The 15,915-nt window shown below is 35.9% G+C and overlaps 1 protein-coding gene across 7 annotated transcripts in view; it reads left to right on the forward strand.

Moving 5' to 3' along the window:
* Window positions 1-15,915, forward strand: part of RAVER2 (ribonucleoprotein, PTB binding 2) — a 103,798-nt gene that overhangs the window by 64,139 nt on the left and 23,744 nt on the right. For 6 of the 7 annotated variants that reach the window (XM_032636639.1, XM_032636656.1, XM_032636646.1 and 3 more), the window contains 2 exons: window positions 6,693-6,804; window positions 8,579-8,715. In XM_032636639.1, coding sequence (XP_032492530.1) covers window positions 6,693-6,804; window positions 8,579-8,715 — 249 coding nt within the window. Of the gene's footprint in view, window positions 1-6,692; window positions 6,805-8,578; window positions 8,716-10,131; window positions 10,246-15,915 lie in introns of those variants that run through there. The other variant, XM_032636675.1, reaches the window with a different exon arrangement.

The following is a 15,915-nucleotide window of genomic DNA, read 5'->3' on the forward strand; positions in this document are numbered from 1 at the left end:
TGTCAGTTGCTTCATTTGCAAATGTTTTCTCCCATTCTGAGGGTTGTCTTTTGGTCTTGATTATGGTTTCCTTTGCTGTGCAAAAGCTTTGAAGTTTCATTAGGTCCCATTTGTTTATTTTTGTTTTTATTTCCATTACTCTAGGAGGTGGGTCAGAAAGGATCTTGCTGTGATTTATGTCATAGAGTGTTCTTCCTATGTTTTCCTCTAAGAGTTTGATAGTTTCTGGACAAGTGATTCTTGATTCTGTCCTTTTGTCAGAATCACCACTGGAGTTAAAAAAAAAAAAAAAAAAAAAAGATGGAGAGGGTTGGACTCTAACTTCCTCAGCCCTGAGAATCTGATTCAGAGAGATAGGGGTGAGATCTGAATTTTAAGTGTACAACTCAGTGGCATTAAGTACATTCACATTGTTTTGCAACTATCACTACTCTCCATCTCCAGAACTTTTTCATCATCCCGTATTGCAGCTCTGTACCCATTCAACAACTCTCCATTTTCCCTGCTCCCCAGCCTCCAGTAGACACTGTTTACTTTCTGTCTTAGAATTTGACTATTCTAGGTACCCAAAGTAAGTGGAATGATACAATTTTTGTCCTTTGTGTCTGACTTATTTCCATCACCATAGTGTCTTCAAGGGTCATCCATGTTATAGCATGTATTGGAATTTCCTTTTTTAAAGGCTGAATAATATTCTATTGTATTTATAGACTACATTAAAAAAATTCTTTTATTTATTTATTTTTGGCTGTGTTGGGTCTTTGTTGCTGCCCACAGGCTTTCTCTAGTTGCGGTGAGTGGTGGCTACTCTTCCTTGCGGTGTGCGGGCTTCTCGTTGCAGTGGCTTCTCTTGTTGCGGAGCATGGGCTCTAGATGCACGGGCTTCAGTAGTTGTGGCACACGGGCTCAGTAGTTGTGGCTCACAGGCTCTAGAGCGCAGGCTCAGTAGTTGTGGCACACTGGCTTAGTTGCTCTGTGGCATGTGGGATCTTCCCGGACCAGGGCTCAAACCCGTGTCCCCTGCATTGGTAGATGGATTCTTAACCACTGCACCACCAGGGAAGTACCTAGACTACATTTTCTTTTTCCGTTTGTCCATTGATGAACATTTGGGTTGTTTCCATCTTTGGGCTCTCGTGAAAAATGCTGCTATATACAAATATCTGTTAGAGTCCCTGTTATCAGTTCTTTGGGGTACTTACCCAGAAGTGGAATAACGGAATCATATGGTACATCTATATCTTATTTTCTGAGGAACTGCCATTCTATTTTCCACAGCAGCTGTACCATTTTTCATTTCCACCAGCAAAGCACGGGGGTTCCAATTTCGCCACATCCTCACCAACATCGTTTCTCATTGTGGTTTTGGATTTGTATTTCCCCAATGATTAGTGATGTTAAGAACCTCTTCATATGCCTATTGGTCACCTGTATATCTTCTTTGCAAAAATGTCTATTCAGATTCTTTGCTATTTTTTAATTGGGTTATTTGTTTTCTTTGCTATTGAGTCATATGAGTTCCTGAATATATTTTGGATATTAACCCCTTCTCAGATATATGGTTTGCAGATATGTTCTCCCATTCCATAAGATGCCTTTTAATTTTGTTGATTGTTTCCTTTGCTGTAGAGGAGCTCTTTAGATTAGTTTAGCTTTTTAGCACTTGCTTATTTTTGCTTTTGTTGTCTATGCTCTTGGTGTCATATCCAAAAAATGATTGCTAAGACCAATGTCAAGTAGCTTTTCCCCTATATTCTAGTTTTATGGTTTCAGGTCTTATATTTAAGTCTTTAATCCAGTTTGAATAAATATTTGTGTGTGGTGTAAGATCAGGATCCAGTCTCATTTTTTTCCATATGGACATACAGTTTTCCCAACACCCATTTATTAAAGAGAGTGTCCTTTACCCATTGTGTATTCTTGGCACCCTTTTCAAATACTAGTTGACCACATATATATGGCTTTATTTTGGGGCTCTATTCTTTTCATAGGTCAGTGTGTCTGTTTTTATGCAAGTACCATACTGTTTTGATGACTATGGCTTTGTAATATAGTTTGGAACCAGGAAGTGTGATGCCTCCGCTTTGAACTTTTTCTCAAGGTTGCTTTAGCTATTCAGGATCTTTTGTGGTTCCACATAAATTTTAGGATTGTTCTTTCTATTTCTGTGAAAAGTGCCATTGAAATCTTGATAGCGATTGCATTGAATCTGTAGATCGCTTTGGGCAATGTGGACATTTTAACAATATTAATTCTTCTAATCCATGAACCCAGGATATCTTTCCAGTTATTTGTGTAATTTTTGATTTCTTTTATCAATGTCATATAATTTTCAGTATACAGTTCTGTCACCTCCTTGGCTAAATTTATTCCTAATGGCTAAATTTATTCCTAAGTATTTTAGTCTTTTTGATAGTATTATAACTAGGATTGTTTTCTTAATTTCTTTTTTAATAGTTCATTGTTAGTATATAGAAATGCAACAGATGCAAACAGAGATCATTCAATTTCTTCCTTTTTGATTTAGATGCCTTTTATTTCTTTTTTCTTGCCAAATTGCTCTGGCTAGGACTTCCAATACTATGTTGAATAAAAGTGGTGAGAGTGGGCATCCTTGTCCTTTTCCTGATCTTAGAGGAAAAGCTATGATGTTAGCTGTGGGCATGTCCTTTATATATGGCTTTTATTATATTGAGGTATATAGATTTCCTCTATACCCAGTTTGTTGAGAGTTTTGATCATGGAATGATGTTGAATTTTGTCCAAGGTGTTTTTCGCATCTATTGAGACAGTCATATGGTTTTATCCTTTATTCTGTTAATGTGGTGTATCACATTTATTGATTGGCCTGTGTTGAACCACCCTTGCATCCCAGGGATAAATCCCACTTGATCACAGAGTACAATCCTTTTAATGTGTTGTCAAGTTCAGGTTGCCAGTATTTCATTTAGGGCTGCTAGTATTCTGTTAAGGATTTTTTTTTTTTTTTTGTAGTACGCGAGCCTCTCACTGTTGTGGCCTCTCCCGTTACGGAGCACAGGCTCCGGACGCGCAGGCTCAGTGGCCATGGCTCACGGGCCTGGCCGCTCCATGGTATGTGGGATCTTCCCGGACTGGGGCACGAACCTGTGTCCCCTGCATTGGCAGGCGGACTCTCAACCACTGTGCCACCAGGGAAGCCCTGCTCTAATCTTTATTATTTCTTTTCTTCTGCTAATTTTGGGCTTGGTTTGTTCTTCTTTTGCTAGTAACTTGAGGTGTAAAGTTAGATTGTTTCTTTGAGATCTTTCTTTTTTCTTCATGTAGACATTTATTGCTATAAACTTCCCTTTTAAGCTGCTTTTTCTGCAGCCCATAAGTTTTGGTATGTTGTGTTTCCATTTTCATTTGTCTCAAGATACTTTCTGATGTCTCTTTTGATTTCTTCTTTGACTTCTTTGTTATTCAAGAGTGTGTTATTTAATTTCTACATATCTGTGAATTTTCCAATTTTCCTCTTAGTATCGATTCCTGGTTTCATACCATTATAGTCAGAACAATCCTTGATATGATTTCAGTACTGTTAAATTTGTTAAGACTTGTTTTGTGGCCCTACATATGATCTTCTTTTTTTTTTTAGCTTCTGTTTTTGATGTCATCTCCAAGAAATGATCAACAAATCCAGTGTTACGAATCTTTTCACTAAGCTTTTCTTTTAAGACTTTTATAGTTTTAGCTCTTACAACTAAGACTTTGATCCATTTTGAGTTCATTTTTGTATGTGGTATTAGGTAAGGATCCACTTCATTCTTTTACGTGGATATCCAGAATTCCCATCATTTTTTGTTGAAAAGACTGCCTATCCCCATTGTACAGTTTTGACACTTATTGAAAATTATTTAACTATATATGCAGTAATTTGTTTCTGGGCTCTCTATCCTATTCTGTTGGTCTTTATGCCAGTACCATACTGTTGAGACTACTGTAGCTGTGTAGTAAGCTTGAAAATTAGAAAGTATGAGCCTTCCATTATTGTTCATCTTTTTCAATATTGTTTTGACTGTTTGGGGTTCCTTGATATTTCATATCAATTTTAGGATGGAGTTTTCTATTTCTGCCCAAAAAAGTTAGAATTTTGATAGAGATTATATTGAATTTGTAGATCTTTGGTTAGTATTGACATTTAACAATATTAAATCTTCCAATACATGAACATGGGATGTCTTTTCATTTATTTATGTCTTTAGTTTCTTTCAGCAATGTTTTGTAGGTTTAAGTGTACAAGTATTTCTCCTCCTTGGTTCAGTTAATTCCTAATTACTTTAATCTTTTTGATGCTATTGTAAGTGGAAATTTTAAAAAATTTTCCTTTTGGATTGTTCATTATTAGTGTATAGAAACACAACTGATTTTTGCATGTTGATTTTATGTCCTGCGACTTTGCTAAATTCTTTTATTAGTTCTAACATTTTGTGCGTGTGTGTGTTTGTAATCTTTAGGATTTTCATGTCACCTGCAAAGAGAACTAATTTTACTTCCTCCTTTTCAGTTTGAAAGCTTTTTATTTTTCTTTTTCCTGCCTAATTGCTCTGGCTAGAACTTCCAATACTATATCGAACAGACGTTGTGAAAGCAGGTATATTTGCTTTTTCTTGATCTTAGAACAAGATCACCATGGAGTATAATGTTGGCTTTTTGTTATGTTAGGGTAGTTTCCTTCTATTAGTTGTTTGTTGAAAGTGTTTAATTTTAATCATGAAAGTGTGTTGAATTTTGTCAAATGCTTTTTTTGCATTAATTGAGAAGATCATGCATTTCTTCCTTCAGTCTGTTAGTGGGGTATATTACATTGAATGATTTTTGTATGTTGAATCATTCTTGCATTCTAGGAAGAAATCCCACTTGGTTATGGTGTATAATCCTTTTAATAATGTGCCAAATTTGGTTTGCTAGTATTTTGTTGATGATTTTTGCATCAATATTTATAAGGGATATTGTTTTGTAGTTTTCTTGTAGTGTCTTTCTGGCTTTGGTACCAGTGTAATACTGGTCTCATAGAATGAGTTAGGAGGCGTTCTGTCTTCAATTTTGTGGAAGGGTTTGAGAAGGGTTGATGTTAATTCCTTGTAGAACTTGGTAGAATTCTCCAGTGAAGCCATTTGGTCCATGACTTTTCTTTGTTGAGAGACTCTGTATTTATTTATTTATTTAATTTTTGAGTTTTTAAAGTGATTCTCATGCATAGCTAGAGCTGAGAATCCCTGCTATGGATATAATCTGATTACTTTAGCAGTTTGAGTACTTTAGAAACAAAATCAGAAACTTCTTTGCTGGCTACCTTTCCTTTACTCAATAACTGGATTTTCTCTAGGATTCTGTCGCTTCTCATGCTATATGCTTTCCTTTGGCATATATCTTACGGTTTCAGCTCCCATTTGTAATCTTATGGTTCCATCTTAGACTTCTCTTGAACTATCTTATCTACTAGACTGAATTTCTTAAGGATAGTACCCCTGTCTTACCCATTTTAGATTACCAATGCTTACCACAATGGCTAGAGCATAGTAAGTATTCAGTATACACATATGAATGAATGAATACATCTTCATCTGTGATTTACATATCACAAGCAAATGTGGACTTTTGGGGTGGCTTATGAAGATGTACGAAACAGCTTCCTCTGTCTAAATACAATAATATTGGCCAGATAAGGAACAAATGTAAGGAGCTTTGGCTCTCAAATATAGAAAGAAGCTCTTGAGATTATGCTTTCTTCATTCTTTTCAGGGAACAAAATAAAAATTAATTTAAAAGAAAACATAGCTACTAGCATTAACCAACCTGAATTGTGTCTTATTTTAAAATCTTTACCATCCTAGAGTGAAAAGTAAAAATTCTGGCAGAATAATATGAAATATACTGAAGAATCAGCCCATGATTTCGTCTAATTTTTCTGTTAAAGAAATACTAGAACCCTTACACCTAGTTATATAAAAATATACTGATATCAGGACTTCCCTGGTAGATTCTTAAGGAATCCGCCTGCCAGTGCAGGAGACATGGGTTCGAGCCCTGGTCCGGGAAGATCCCACATGCCACAACTAGAGAAAGCCTGCGTGCAGCAACGAAGACCCAATGCAGCAAAAAATAAATAAGTTTAAGTATATATATATATACTGATATCATATATTTTCAATAAATATGAATTTCTAGGGTTATCATCTAAATGTTGAATTGGATTTTATTAAATCCATTTATTTTATTTGGTATTATTTTTAATACCAGAGATAAATAAACTTTGCCTTTGTCATATGGCTGTGGCCAAATATTAAGTAAATATCTTAATAAGTAAACGTTGATGATAGTATTTCTGAAGATAAGGTATGGGATTTGTTTCTTCTCGTGAACATGAATTCTCTCCTGGTTCAAATGAGAAGGTTGTACAAGATGGCCTTTAGTTCTCTTTCAGTTCTAAAGTTCTGTGGTCCTAGAAAAGCTTTTTAAAACTAATTGGAAAAATAGTAGGTGAAATGTGACCATTTAATCAGTATCCAGAAATATTTCACAAATTTATAGCTTCAAACATCAGGTTTCACAAATTTTTATCATACTAGACCAGATTTATTGAAGAACAAGTATTTCTCTACTCTTCCTGCATTTTTATTTTCTTGTACCTCTTATTAAGCACCCACTCTCTTGTTTTTGATAAATAGGCTGCCTCTAAGAATCAGACTTCACTCTTGGGAGAACCACCGAAAGAAATTCGGCTCAGTAAAAATCCATACCTGAACTTAGCAAGTGTGTTGCCCAGTGTGTGCTTATCATGTAAGTAAGAGCTCAGTATTAGTATTTTGGAGTTTTTAAAATTATTATTAAAAAAAAAAAATTATTATTATTGTTTTTTAATTAATTTATTTTATTTATTTTTGGCTGCATCGGGTCTTCCGTTGCTGCGCGGGGGGCTTTCTCTAGGTGCGGCAAGCGGGGGCTACTCTTCGCTGTGGTGCGTGGGCTTCTCATTGCGGTGGCTTCTCTTGTTGCGGAGCACGGGCTCCAGGCGCGTGGGCTTCCATAGTTGTAGGTAGCTCGCTAGCTCAATAGCTGTGGCTCGTGTGCTCTAGAGTCAGTAGTTGTGGCGCATGGGCTTAGTTGCTCTGCAGCATGTGGGATCTTTCCGGACCAGGGCTTGAACCTGTGTCCCCTGCATTGGCAGGCGGATTCTTAACCACTGCGCCACCAGGGAAGCCCAGTATTTTGGAGTTTTATTGAATACTTTTCATAATGAGTTTTACTTTAATTTTTAACTTAATGGAAGCAAATAATGCGTATTAACCAGTTAAACCCCGTGTTATGACCCTAGTCCATAGATTGAAAGAATAACTAAATTAAAGCTTTTAAAATGCATTCTATTTTATTTAAGGAAAACATCTTTTATAATATGTTATTAAGCATATAATCAATTTATTGAATTTTATGGAATCATGATTGAAAATAATTGGATTAAGGAATTATTTGACAATACTATAATTCTTTACAATATATATAGAATCATATTTCTAAAATATGAAGTTTAAACCTCTATGGAATCTAATATAGCCGGAGTATTTGCCAAATCCCCCCCCAATATGTTAGTTACTAATAATTGGCAGAAGTGGAATTCTCATTTACTCTTTTAGAGGCCCTCCTCAAGCCTTCAATTAGTAAATTAAAACTATTAATTCAAATATAGTTTTAAGAGAAAATCACAAATGTGGTGTGCTCTAGGCACTAAGATATTCACTAAAACATTGGTTTTCAATAGTGAAACATTGGAAAGTGCCTTAATGGTCATCAATAGGGGAATGGTTAAATAGTTTGTCATAAAATGGAATATATAATTGAGGGGAGTGCTATGTGTACTAATATGAAATGATCTCTAAAGCATATGGTTAAGTGGAAGAAGCAAATGTGTGCATAGAATGATTCCATTTATGTTTATTTAAAGCTATGTATTCTCATATGCGTGTATTTGAATGTGTAAATGCATAAAGTAAATCTGAGAAAATTAATTCTAAACTGTTACGTCTGGGAAAAAGAATAGAACTGAATGAAAAGAGGTAAAAGATAAATTTTGTTTTTAGTATACATCCTTTGTATTTTATGAAGTATTCTCTTGAACCAAAACATTAATTTGTAATTAATTAATTAATTTGTAATTAAACATTAAAAACATTTTTAAAGCCAGAAAAAAGTTTAATGTGCTTCTGGTATGCCTACTGTATTTTTATCTGATCTAAAAACTGATGGTTACAACTATTGCATAAATAAGAACGGTTAATTTACCTTTCGTATGCCTTATTTCAGAGATTAGACATATACTTTTTAAATGTTTCCATCAAGATCATTTACCCATAGGGCAGGCTTCCATTTTCATTGTTTTAAACAAGTGAGACAATATCACATACTATATATTTTTCCCTCAGGAATAATAAATGTAGGTATTTACTGGCAAACTAAAATTTGTGTTCTCTTTGAGAATATGCTGAATTAACGGGTTTTGTACTCTGTAATTTATAATAAAACCAGCCAACTGAAATATATGTATTGATTTTGCCTTAAGCCCCTGCAAGTAAAATCACTCTACAGAAGACTGGAATTGCAAGCAACATTCTGGATGCAATCTCTCAGGGAAATGAGTCGCAACACACGTTGGAGAAGTGCATTGCTTACTCTCAACCTTTTGGTGATTATGCACAGGTACATGAATCTCAGGTTTGGATGATATATAGAAAAATTGCTTCAACTATACACTGAGTTCACTGGATATGAAAATGTGATTCTTGTAATATCATAAGGAATTAAAATTGCACTGATCTATACAATATTTCTTGCTTGCCATTTGGAATTTTAGGACATGTTCAGAAGATTGCTAAGTATGATTTTGCCTAGATGTTTACATTGCATTGTTTACACCAGTGGTGAGCAAATGACAGAGCAAATCCAGCCCACAACCTGTTTTGTAAATAAAGTTTTACTGGGATACAGCCACATCCATTTATTTGCATGTTGTCTATGGTGCGTTGTGCTACAACGGCAGAGTTGAGTAGTTACAACAGGTACTGTGTGGCCCACAGGATCAGATATTTACTCTCTGGCTCTTTACAGAAAAATTCTGCTGACATCTGGTTTACACCAGTGTAGACTTGACTAAGAAGCCCAAGGAAATGCCTCTGTTCTTCCCCACCGCTTGTGTATGTAGAGACATGATCATAACTAGCACTATTATGCTAACTCTTAAAACAATCAGTCAATCAATAACATTAAAAGTATTACATTCAGGGCTTCCCTGGTGGTGCAGTGGTTGAGAGTCCGCCTGGCGATGCAGGGGACACGGGTTCGTGCCCCGGTCCGGGAGGATCCCACATGCCGCGGAGCGGCTGGGCCCGTGAGCCATGGCCGCTGAGCCTGCGCGTCCAGAGCCTGTGCTCCGCAACAGGAGAGGCCACAACAGTGAGAGGCCCGCGTACTGCAAAAAAAAAAAAAAAAAAGTATTACATTCAAAAGACACACTTTGTCATTACTTAAATAGGTCCATTTCGCTTTGGCCTTTTCTCCTTCAGCTTATTCTTAGTGGCTTAAGCTAAGAGTGTATATCATGTTAGTAGTATATGATTATGTAATCATGAGAGTCTTATAATTAACAATTCTGATTCTTTGTTATTTCTCAGAGCAGTCACCTTCTCAGCTCTTTCCTGTCTGGGGGAGCAATACCTCCACTTTGCTCTTCTTAGAGCAGCTGTGTTGGCTTCACCTGTCTCTAATAAACTTAGAAAAGAAAACCTATGCAAATTCACTTAGAACAATTGATGCCTGATTATGCTTTTATGATGGGATACTAGAAACCCAGGTCAAATGGATTCTGTAGAAATGGTAAAGCTGGATATAATGAAGTCTCTTACATACCTGTGGAAAAGATGGAGAAATATGAATTGGGAGATGATGCAATTAGATAGCAACATACCTATATTTAAGGAACAGTAATCATGAATTGATGCAATTTGGAAGGCATTCTCTTCTGTGTTTCATAAAACTCCATCATTGTTCCCTTATTTGTTAACATTTTAAGTAATGACTTAGATGAGAACATTAATTATATGCTGATTATATTTACAGGTGACAAAAGGCAAAGAAGTTATCAGAGATGTGTAAAATCATTTATGAATAATTTATAGTTGTGAAAATTAGAAACAACCTAAATTTCCAACAATCTATAAGACTGAATAAACAAATTATGTCATATTTTTATCAGGAAATATAATGCAGATATTAAAAATCATGTCAAACAATGTGTAAACACATAGTAAATTTTCATAATCTATTTTTAATCTCAAAAATTTATAAAATATAGTCATGTGCAATTCTAATTTTTTGGGTTTTTTTTTTTACAAGGAACAAAATTTACTTTCATAAACAAGAGGAAGCACAATAAATTTTAAAAAATACTTAAATGTATGATTTAAGCTTTAAAAGTTATTTTTATACTTTTTCATTTTTGAAATTTGTGTTGCTTTTCTCACTAGCCGTTTTGCTTGTTAGATTACTGTGTTTTATTATATACTTATATCCATAGAAAGACCTTTCCCATTTACTCATGGAGAAATTCTGTGATAAAGATGCCTTTGCATTGCCAGCCTTCCTCCTGCCTCTTCACTTGCTTAACCAGAGAAATTGTGCAGGTGTGCATCCTCCCTTGATTCAGTGTCTCCTTGGACATTCCCTGCTGTTTCCTCATGCTTGTTCATGTTGTTTTCTCTCCTTATGTTCTTTCATCCTTATAACCTAAACTTAATTAAATGTTACCAATTGAATAACTAGTAAAAGTTGGTCATACTTTAGGAATTCCTTCTGTTTCCACTGTTAGGGTGCAGGAAAAGGTCCAAGGAAAAGAAACCAAGGTTTGTTTTCAACATGTACTATATGCTTTAAAATATAAACATTTGATCTTTTTAGCAATCTTGTGATATCTAAATGACCACTTCCATAATACAAGTGGAAAAGCATAAGGGGTAAATAAACTTTCAATTTTATGCAGTTAGTAAAGGATTTCTCTGATTCAAAAATCCACATTCTTTTCATTATACCATGGAGAAATTTCTTCAGGCATGAAAGTAGTGTCTTATAGAAACTGTTTGGTTGTTTGCTTTGTACTAGCAACTGTGCATGAGGATTAGGAGAGATGGCTATGTCAAAATATAGATGATATAATACTCTTTATTTCTAATAAAACTATCACATTTAAAAATCCTAATTGGCGGGATTCCCTGGTGGCGCAGTGGTTGAGAGTCCGCCTGCCGATGCAGGGGACATGGGTTCGTGCCCCGGTCTGAGGGGATCCCACATGCTGCGGAGCGGCTGGGTCCACGAGCCATGGCCGCTGAGCCCGTGCGTCCGGAGCCTGTGCTCCGCAACGGGAGAGGCCACAGCAGTGAGAGGCCCGCGTAGGGCAATAAAAAAAATCCTAATTGGCATTCTAGTATTGGTGAAGCTACTTGTATCAGATTATCCCTCCTGCAGATAACGGTTATTAAAATTGTATCAAATATGAAACAAAAACATTTGAAGACCCTGAAGAATGACCAAAAGCAGGCAGAAACTGAAGGGGAGCCAGTCCTTAAAAGAGGGAAACTGCATTGGATGAGATTTATGTTTCTGTGGCTTTTTGCCTAACACAATCCCACCCCACTGCCAGCCTATGCAGAAAGATGCAGTCTTACCAGCTGTTGGAGTCAGAGGACAGAGCTCAGGACTGTTAGCAAGGCTGGAAAATAAGGGGGAAATCTCAGAAAAATCTCTGTGTAAACTTAGCCCAAATACACTTGACTGACTTTTGAACTTTGTGTGAGGGGACTCCAGGGGACCTGGTGGCAAACAACAGATGGAAGGCTAAAGAACCATGAAGAGATTCAGTTCTTTTCCAGCACAGAGGAGGTAGTTTGGAGTTTGAGTTCGTAAAAGTTGACTCCTTCTCAGCAAAGATCAACAACCTTCAGAGGAAGGTTATACAATCCGTAGCATCTATGAATATATCATCCACAATGTTCAGTAAACAAAAATAATTAGAAAGTTGAAAAAACAAGAAAATGTGACCCACAATTAAGGGGATAAGCAATTAATAGAAACTGACCCCAAGATGAACCCGATGTTGGTATTAGTAGACAAAGACTTAAAACAACTATTATAAACAACTATTATAAACAGGACTTAGAGGAAATAAAGTAAAAATGAACAGATGGGAAATTTCAGGAAGAAATACAAACTTAAAAAAAAAGCTCTAGAACTAAAAAGTACAGTATCCACCAAACAAGATACACTGGATGGGCTTAGTAGAAGTTTGGAGAAAGCAGGAAAAAAGGTTCAATTAATGTAGAGACAAGTCAAAAGAAATAATTCAGTCTGAAGAACAGAGAGAAAGAGGTTGAAAACCAATAAACAGATCCTCAGGGACCTACGGGACAATATAAAGCAGTCTAAAATAAGTGTAATTGAGTCCCAGAAAGAGAGGAGAAAGATAATTGGGCATAAAATATTTGAAAAAATAGTGATAAAACATTCCCCATGTTTGCTTTAAAAACCTTACAGATTTAACAAGAGTCAGAGAACTCCCCTGCAAAGCAGGATAAGTAAAAAACAAAATATTATGTTGGCACACCAGTTAATATGCTGAAAACCAAAGTTATAGAGAAATTATCTTGAAAGCCATCAGATAAAAATAATACCTCTTATCTCAAGCCAGTTTCTCAACTTTGGCACTGTTGACATTCTGGGCTGGATAATCCCTGGTTTCAGTGGGGCTGTACTCTACCTTGTAGGATGTTTAGCAGCATCCTTGTCCTCCACCCACTAGGTTGCCCCTCACTGAGTATAATTGTGATTAAACAACTGGTAACTATGTGGGTAAATTAAAAAGACTATATATTTTCTCTCTTCTTAATTGATTTATTAAAGTTAATTAAAAACAAAATTGTAACATTGCATGGTGCGGCTTGTAATGTGTGTAGATATAACACATTTGACAACAGTAGTACAAAGGACAGTATGAGGTGAATGAAATTGTTTGTGGGGTAATTACATTTTACCTGAAGTAGAAAAATATTAACTCTTGAGTAGACTGTGATAAGTTATGGAATGTATATTGTAATCCATAGAGCAACCATTAAAGAATTCAGAAATTATAGCTAAAATGTCAACAGTTTAATTACAATGGAATTCTAAGAACATTTGATTAAACCAAAAAACAAATGTCAGGAAAGGAAAAACACTAATTAGGATGAATAGAAAGCAAATAGATAAGTAGTAAACCTTGATTGAATGATAATGATAGTTAAGTGAAAATTGACTACATCCTCCAATTAAAACAAAGAGATTGTCAGAACAGGCAAGAATGTACACTTCTACCACTTCTTTTCAACAACATATACTTGGAGGTTTTAGTCAATGAAACAAGGTTTAAAAAAAGGTATGAAATAGGAAAGTAAAAGTAAAAGTGTCTCTCTTTGCATATGACATGCCTGTTTACATGAAAAATCCTTAAGAATCTAAAAAGCAACCACTAAATAAGTAAACTTTGCAAGGTCACAAGATAGAAGGGCAATATACAAAAATGAATTGTATTTCTACGTACTAGCAGCAACAGTTGGAAAATAAAGTTGAAAAAAAATTTCCATTTATAGTAGCACCAAACGTGAAATACATAGTAATAAATTAAGAGAAGATGTGTAAAAACTCTACAATGATAACTATAAAACAATGCTGAGAGAAATTAAAGAAGATGCCTATGAATGGAGTGCTATACCATGCTCATGAATTGGAAGACTTAGTATTGGTATGATGTCAGCTCTTCTCCTCAAATTGATCTATAGATTCAGTGCAATCTCAACCAATTTCTCAGCAGCCTTTTTCTAAAATAGAGATTGAAAAGCTGATTTTTAAAATTTATATTGAAATGCAGCGGAATTGCTCTACCCAAAACAATCTACACAGAAGAACAAAACTGAAGGACTTCTGCATGACTTCAAGATTTATTATAAAGTCATAGTAATCAAGACAGTGTGGTGTTGGCATAATGATAGACAAATGGATCAGTAGAATAAAATAGACCCATACTTAAATGGTAAATTGATTTTGGACACAAATTTTAAAACAGTCCAATAGGTAAAAAATACAGACATTGTTGGAACAACTGATTATCCGTATTGGAAAACATAAACCCTGACTCTTGCCTCACACTCTAAATTTAATTTGCAATGTATCAGAGGCCTGCATGGAAAATCCAAGCCATAGATAACATCAACCAAAATGGCATAATAAGAACCTTCAAACAGTGTCTCCTCCATAAAGGCATCAATAATGCAGGCAGGAATGATCAGAATAAACTTTTACGGAACTCTGGATATTAGCTAAAGGCATGAAGCAACCAGGGGAGTATTTAGTCAAGAAAAATGTCTGAATATTGGTAAACACAGCTAGCTTTATGGTCTTTTAGCCAATCCAATTCCTGTTTTCCTGTCTCTTTCCAACAGCCCATAATCATAGTAAAAAACCAGGAAGCTGGTATCCACCAGAGTGGGCAAGAAAGGGTTGGAGCTCCACAAAGCCTCTTTCCCAGAGAACTATTATTTGACCGCTCTGCTGGTTCCCAGGAAGGACCCCACTTGCAAGGCTATTTTCATTTGACCTGACTCAGAGCTTGCCCTCAGGGGAGTTTGTTGAAAACATTTAGAGGAAATTTTTTAACTTTATGGCTGCCTGAGGTGCTAGATGATATTTGGGGCAAAAAAAAAATAGGCTAACCCAAAAGCGTTAAAGGAAACGTTGGGGTATTAGATATCCCCAGGGCCTTTGAAAATCTCTGACATGTCCTGGGAATCTTACCAGGCCATGCACACATGTATGACTGTGCACGTGCTTGGGAAGAACCCAAAAAGGCCCGAAGCTGTCACTTGCAGAAGTGAAGGCTAAGGCAGAGTTGTCAGCTGCCTGGCTGAGTGGTGTTGAAGGCTTGGCCCAACACACACATGGCAAAGTCTCGGAGACTTATTGGTTCCAGGTGTTAAGTGAATCATTAGGTGACCACTGAGCTAATGGAGTAGTCTTCAGTTACCACTCACAACAAAGGATACACCCTTTACATAATTACTTCAGAAAAGTCACTAAACAACCAGCAATAACAAATTTTGAAGGGGGAGTACAAACGGATTTCCAGAGTTGCCACATTATATCATTTTTCAACAAAAAATCATGAGACATGCAAAGAAATAAAGTATGGCTCATAAACAGTGGGAAAAGCAACCAGTAGAAACTGTTTCTAAGGAAGCCCAAACATTGGACTTACTAGACAAAGGTTTAAATCACCTATTGTAAATATGTTCAAAGAATGGAAGAAAACCACATCTAAAGAACTAAAAGAAAGTGTGAGAACAGTGTCTCACCAAATAGAAAATATCAATATGGCAACAGGACTTATAAAAAAGGACCAAATAGAAATTCTGGATTTGAAAAGTGTAATAATTGAAATGAAAAATTCACTAGGGCAGAGTAGCAGATTTGAATAGGCAGAAGAAATAACCAACAGATTTGGAAGATAGGTCAATCGAGATTATCCAGTCTGAAGAATAGAAAGAATGAAGAAAAGTGAACCATAACATAACAAGTGTTGAGGAGGATGGAGAGAAATTAGTACCCTCCTACACTGCTAGGGGTGAGGGGAGTGTGAAATGGTGCAGCTGCTTTGGAAAACACTTTGGCGGTTCCTCAAAATGTTAAGCACAGAGTTACCATATGACCTAGGGCATGAACCTTAGAGAACGGACACATATGTCTACATGTAAACCAGTACTGTACATGAATCTTCATAACAGCGTATTTATAACAGCCAAAAAGAGAAACAACCCAAATGTC

The sequence above is a fragment of the Phocoena sinus genome, chromosome 1, assembly GCF_008692025.1.
Source record: "Phocoena sinus isolate mPhoSin1 chromosome 1, mPhoSin1.pri, whole genome shotgun sequence".
Classification (NCBI taxonomy): Eukaryota; Metazoa; Chordata; class Mammalia; order Artiodactyla; family Phocoenidae; genus Phocoena; species Phocoena sinus.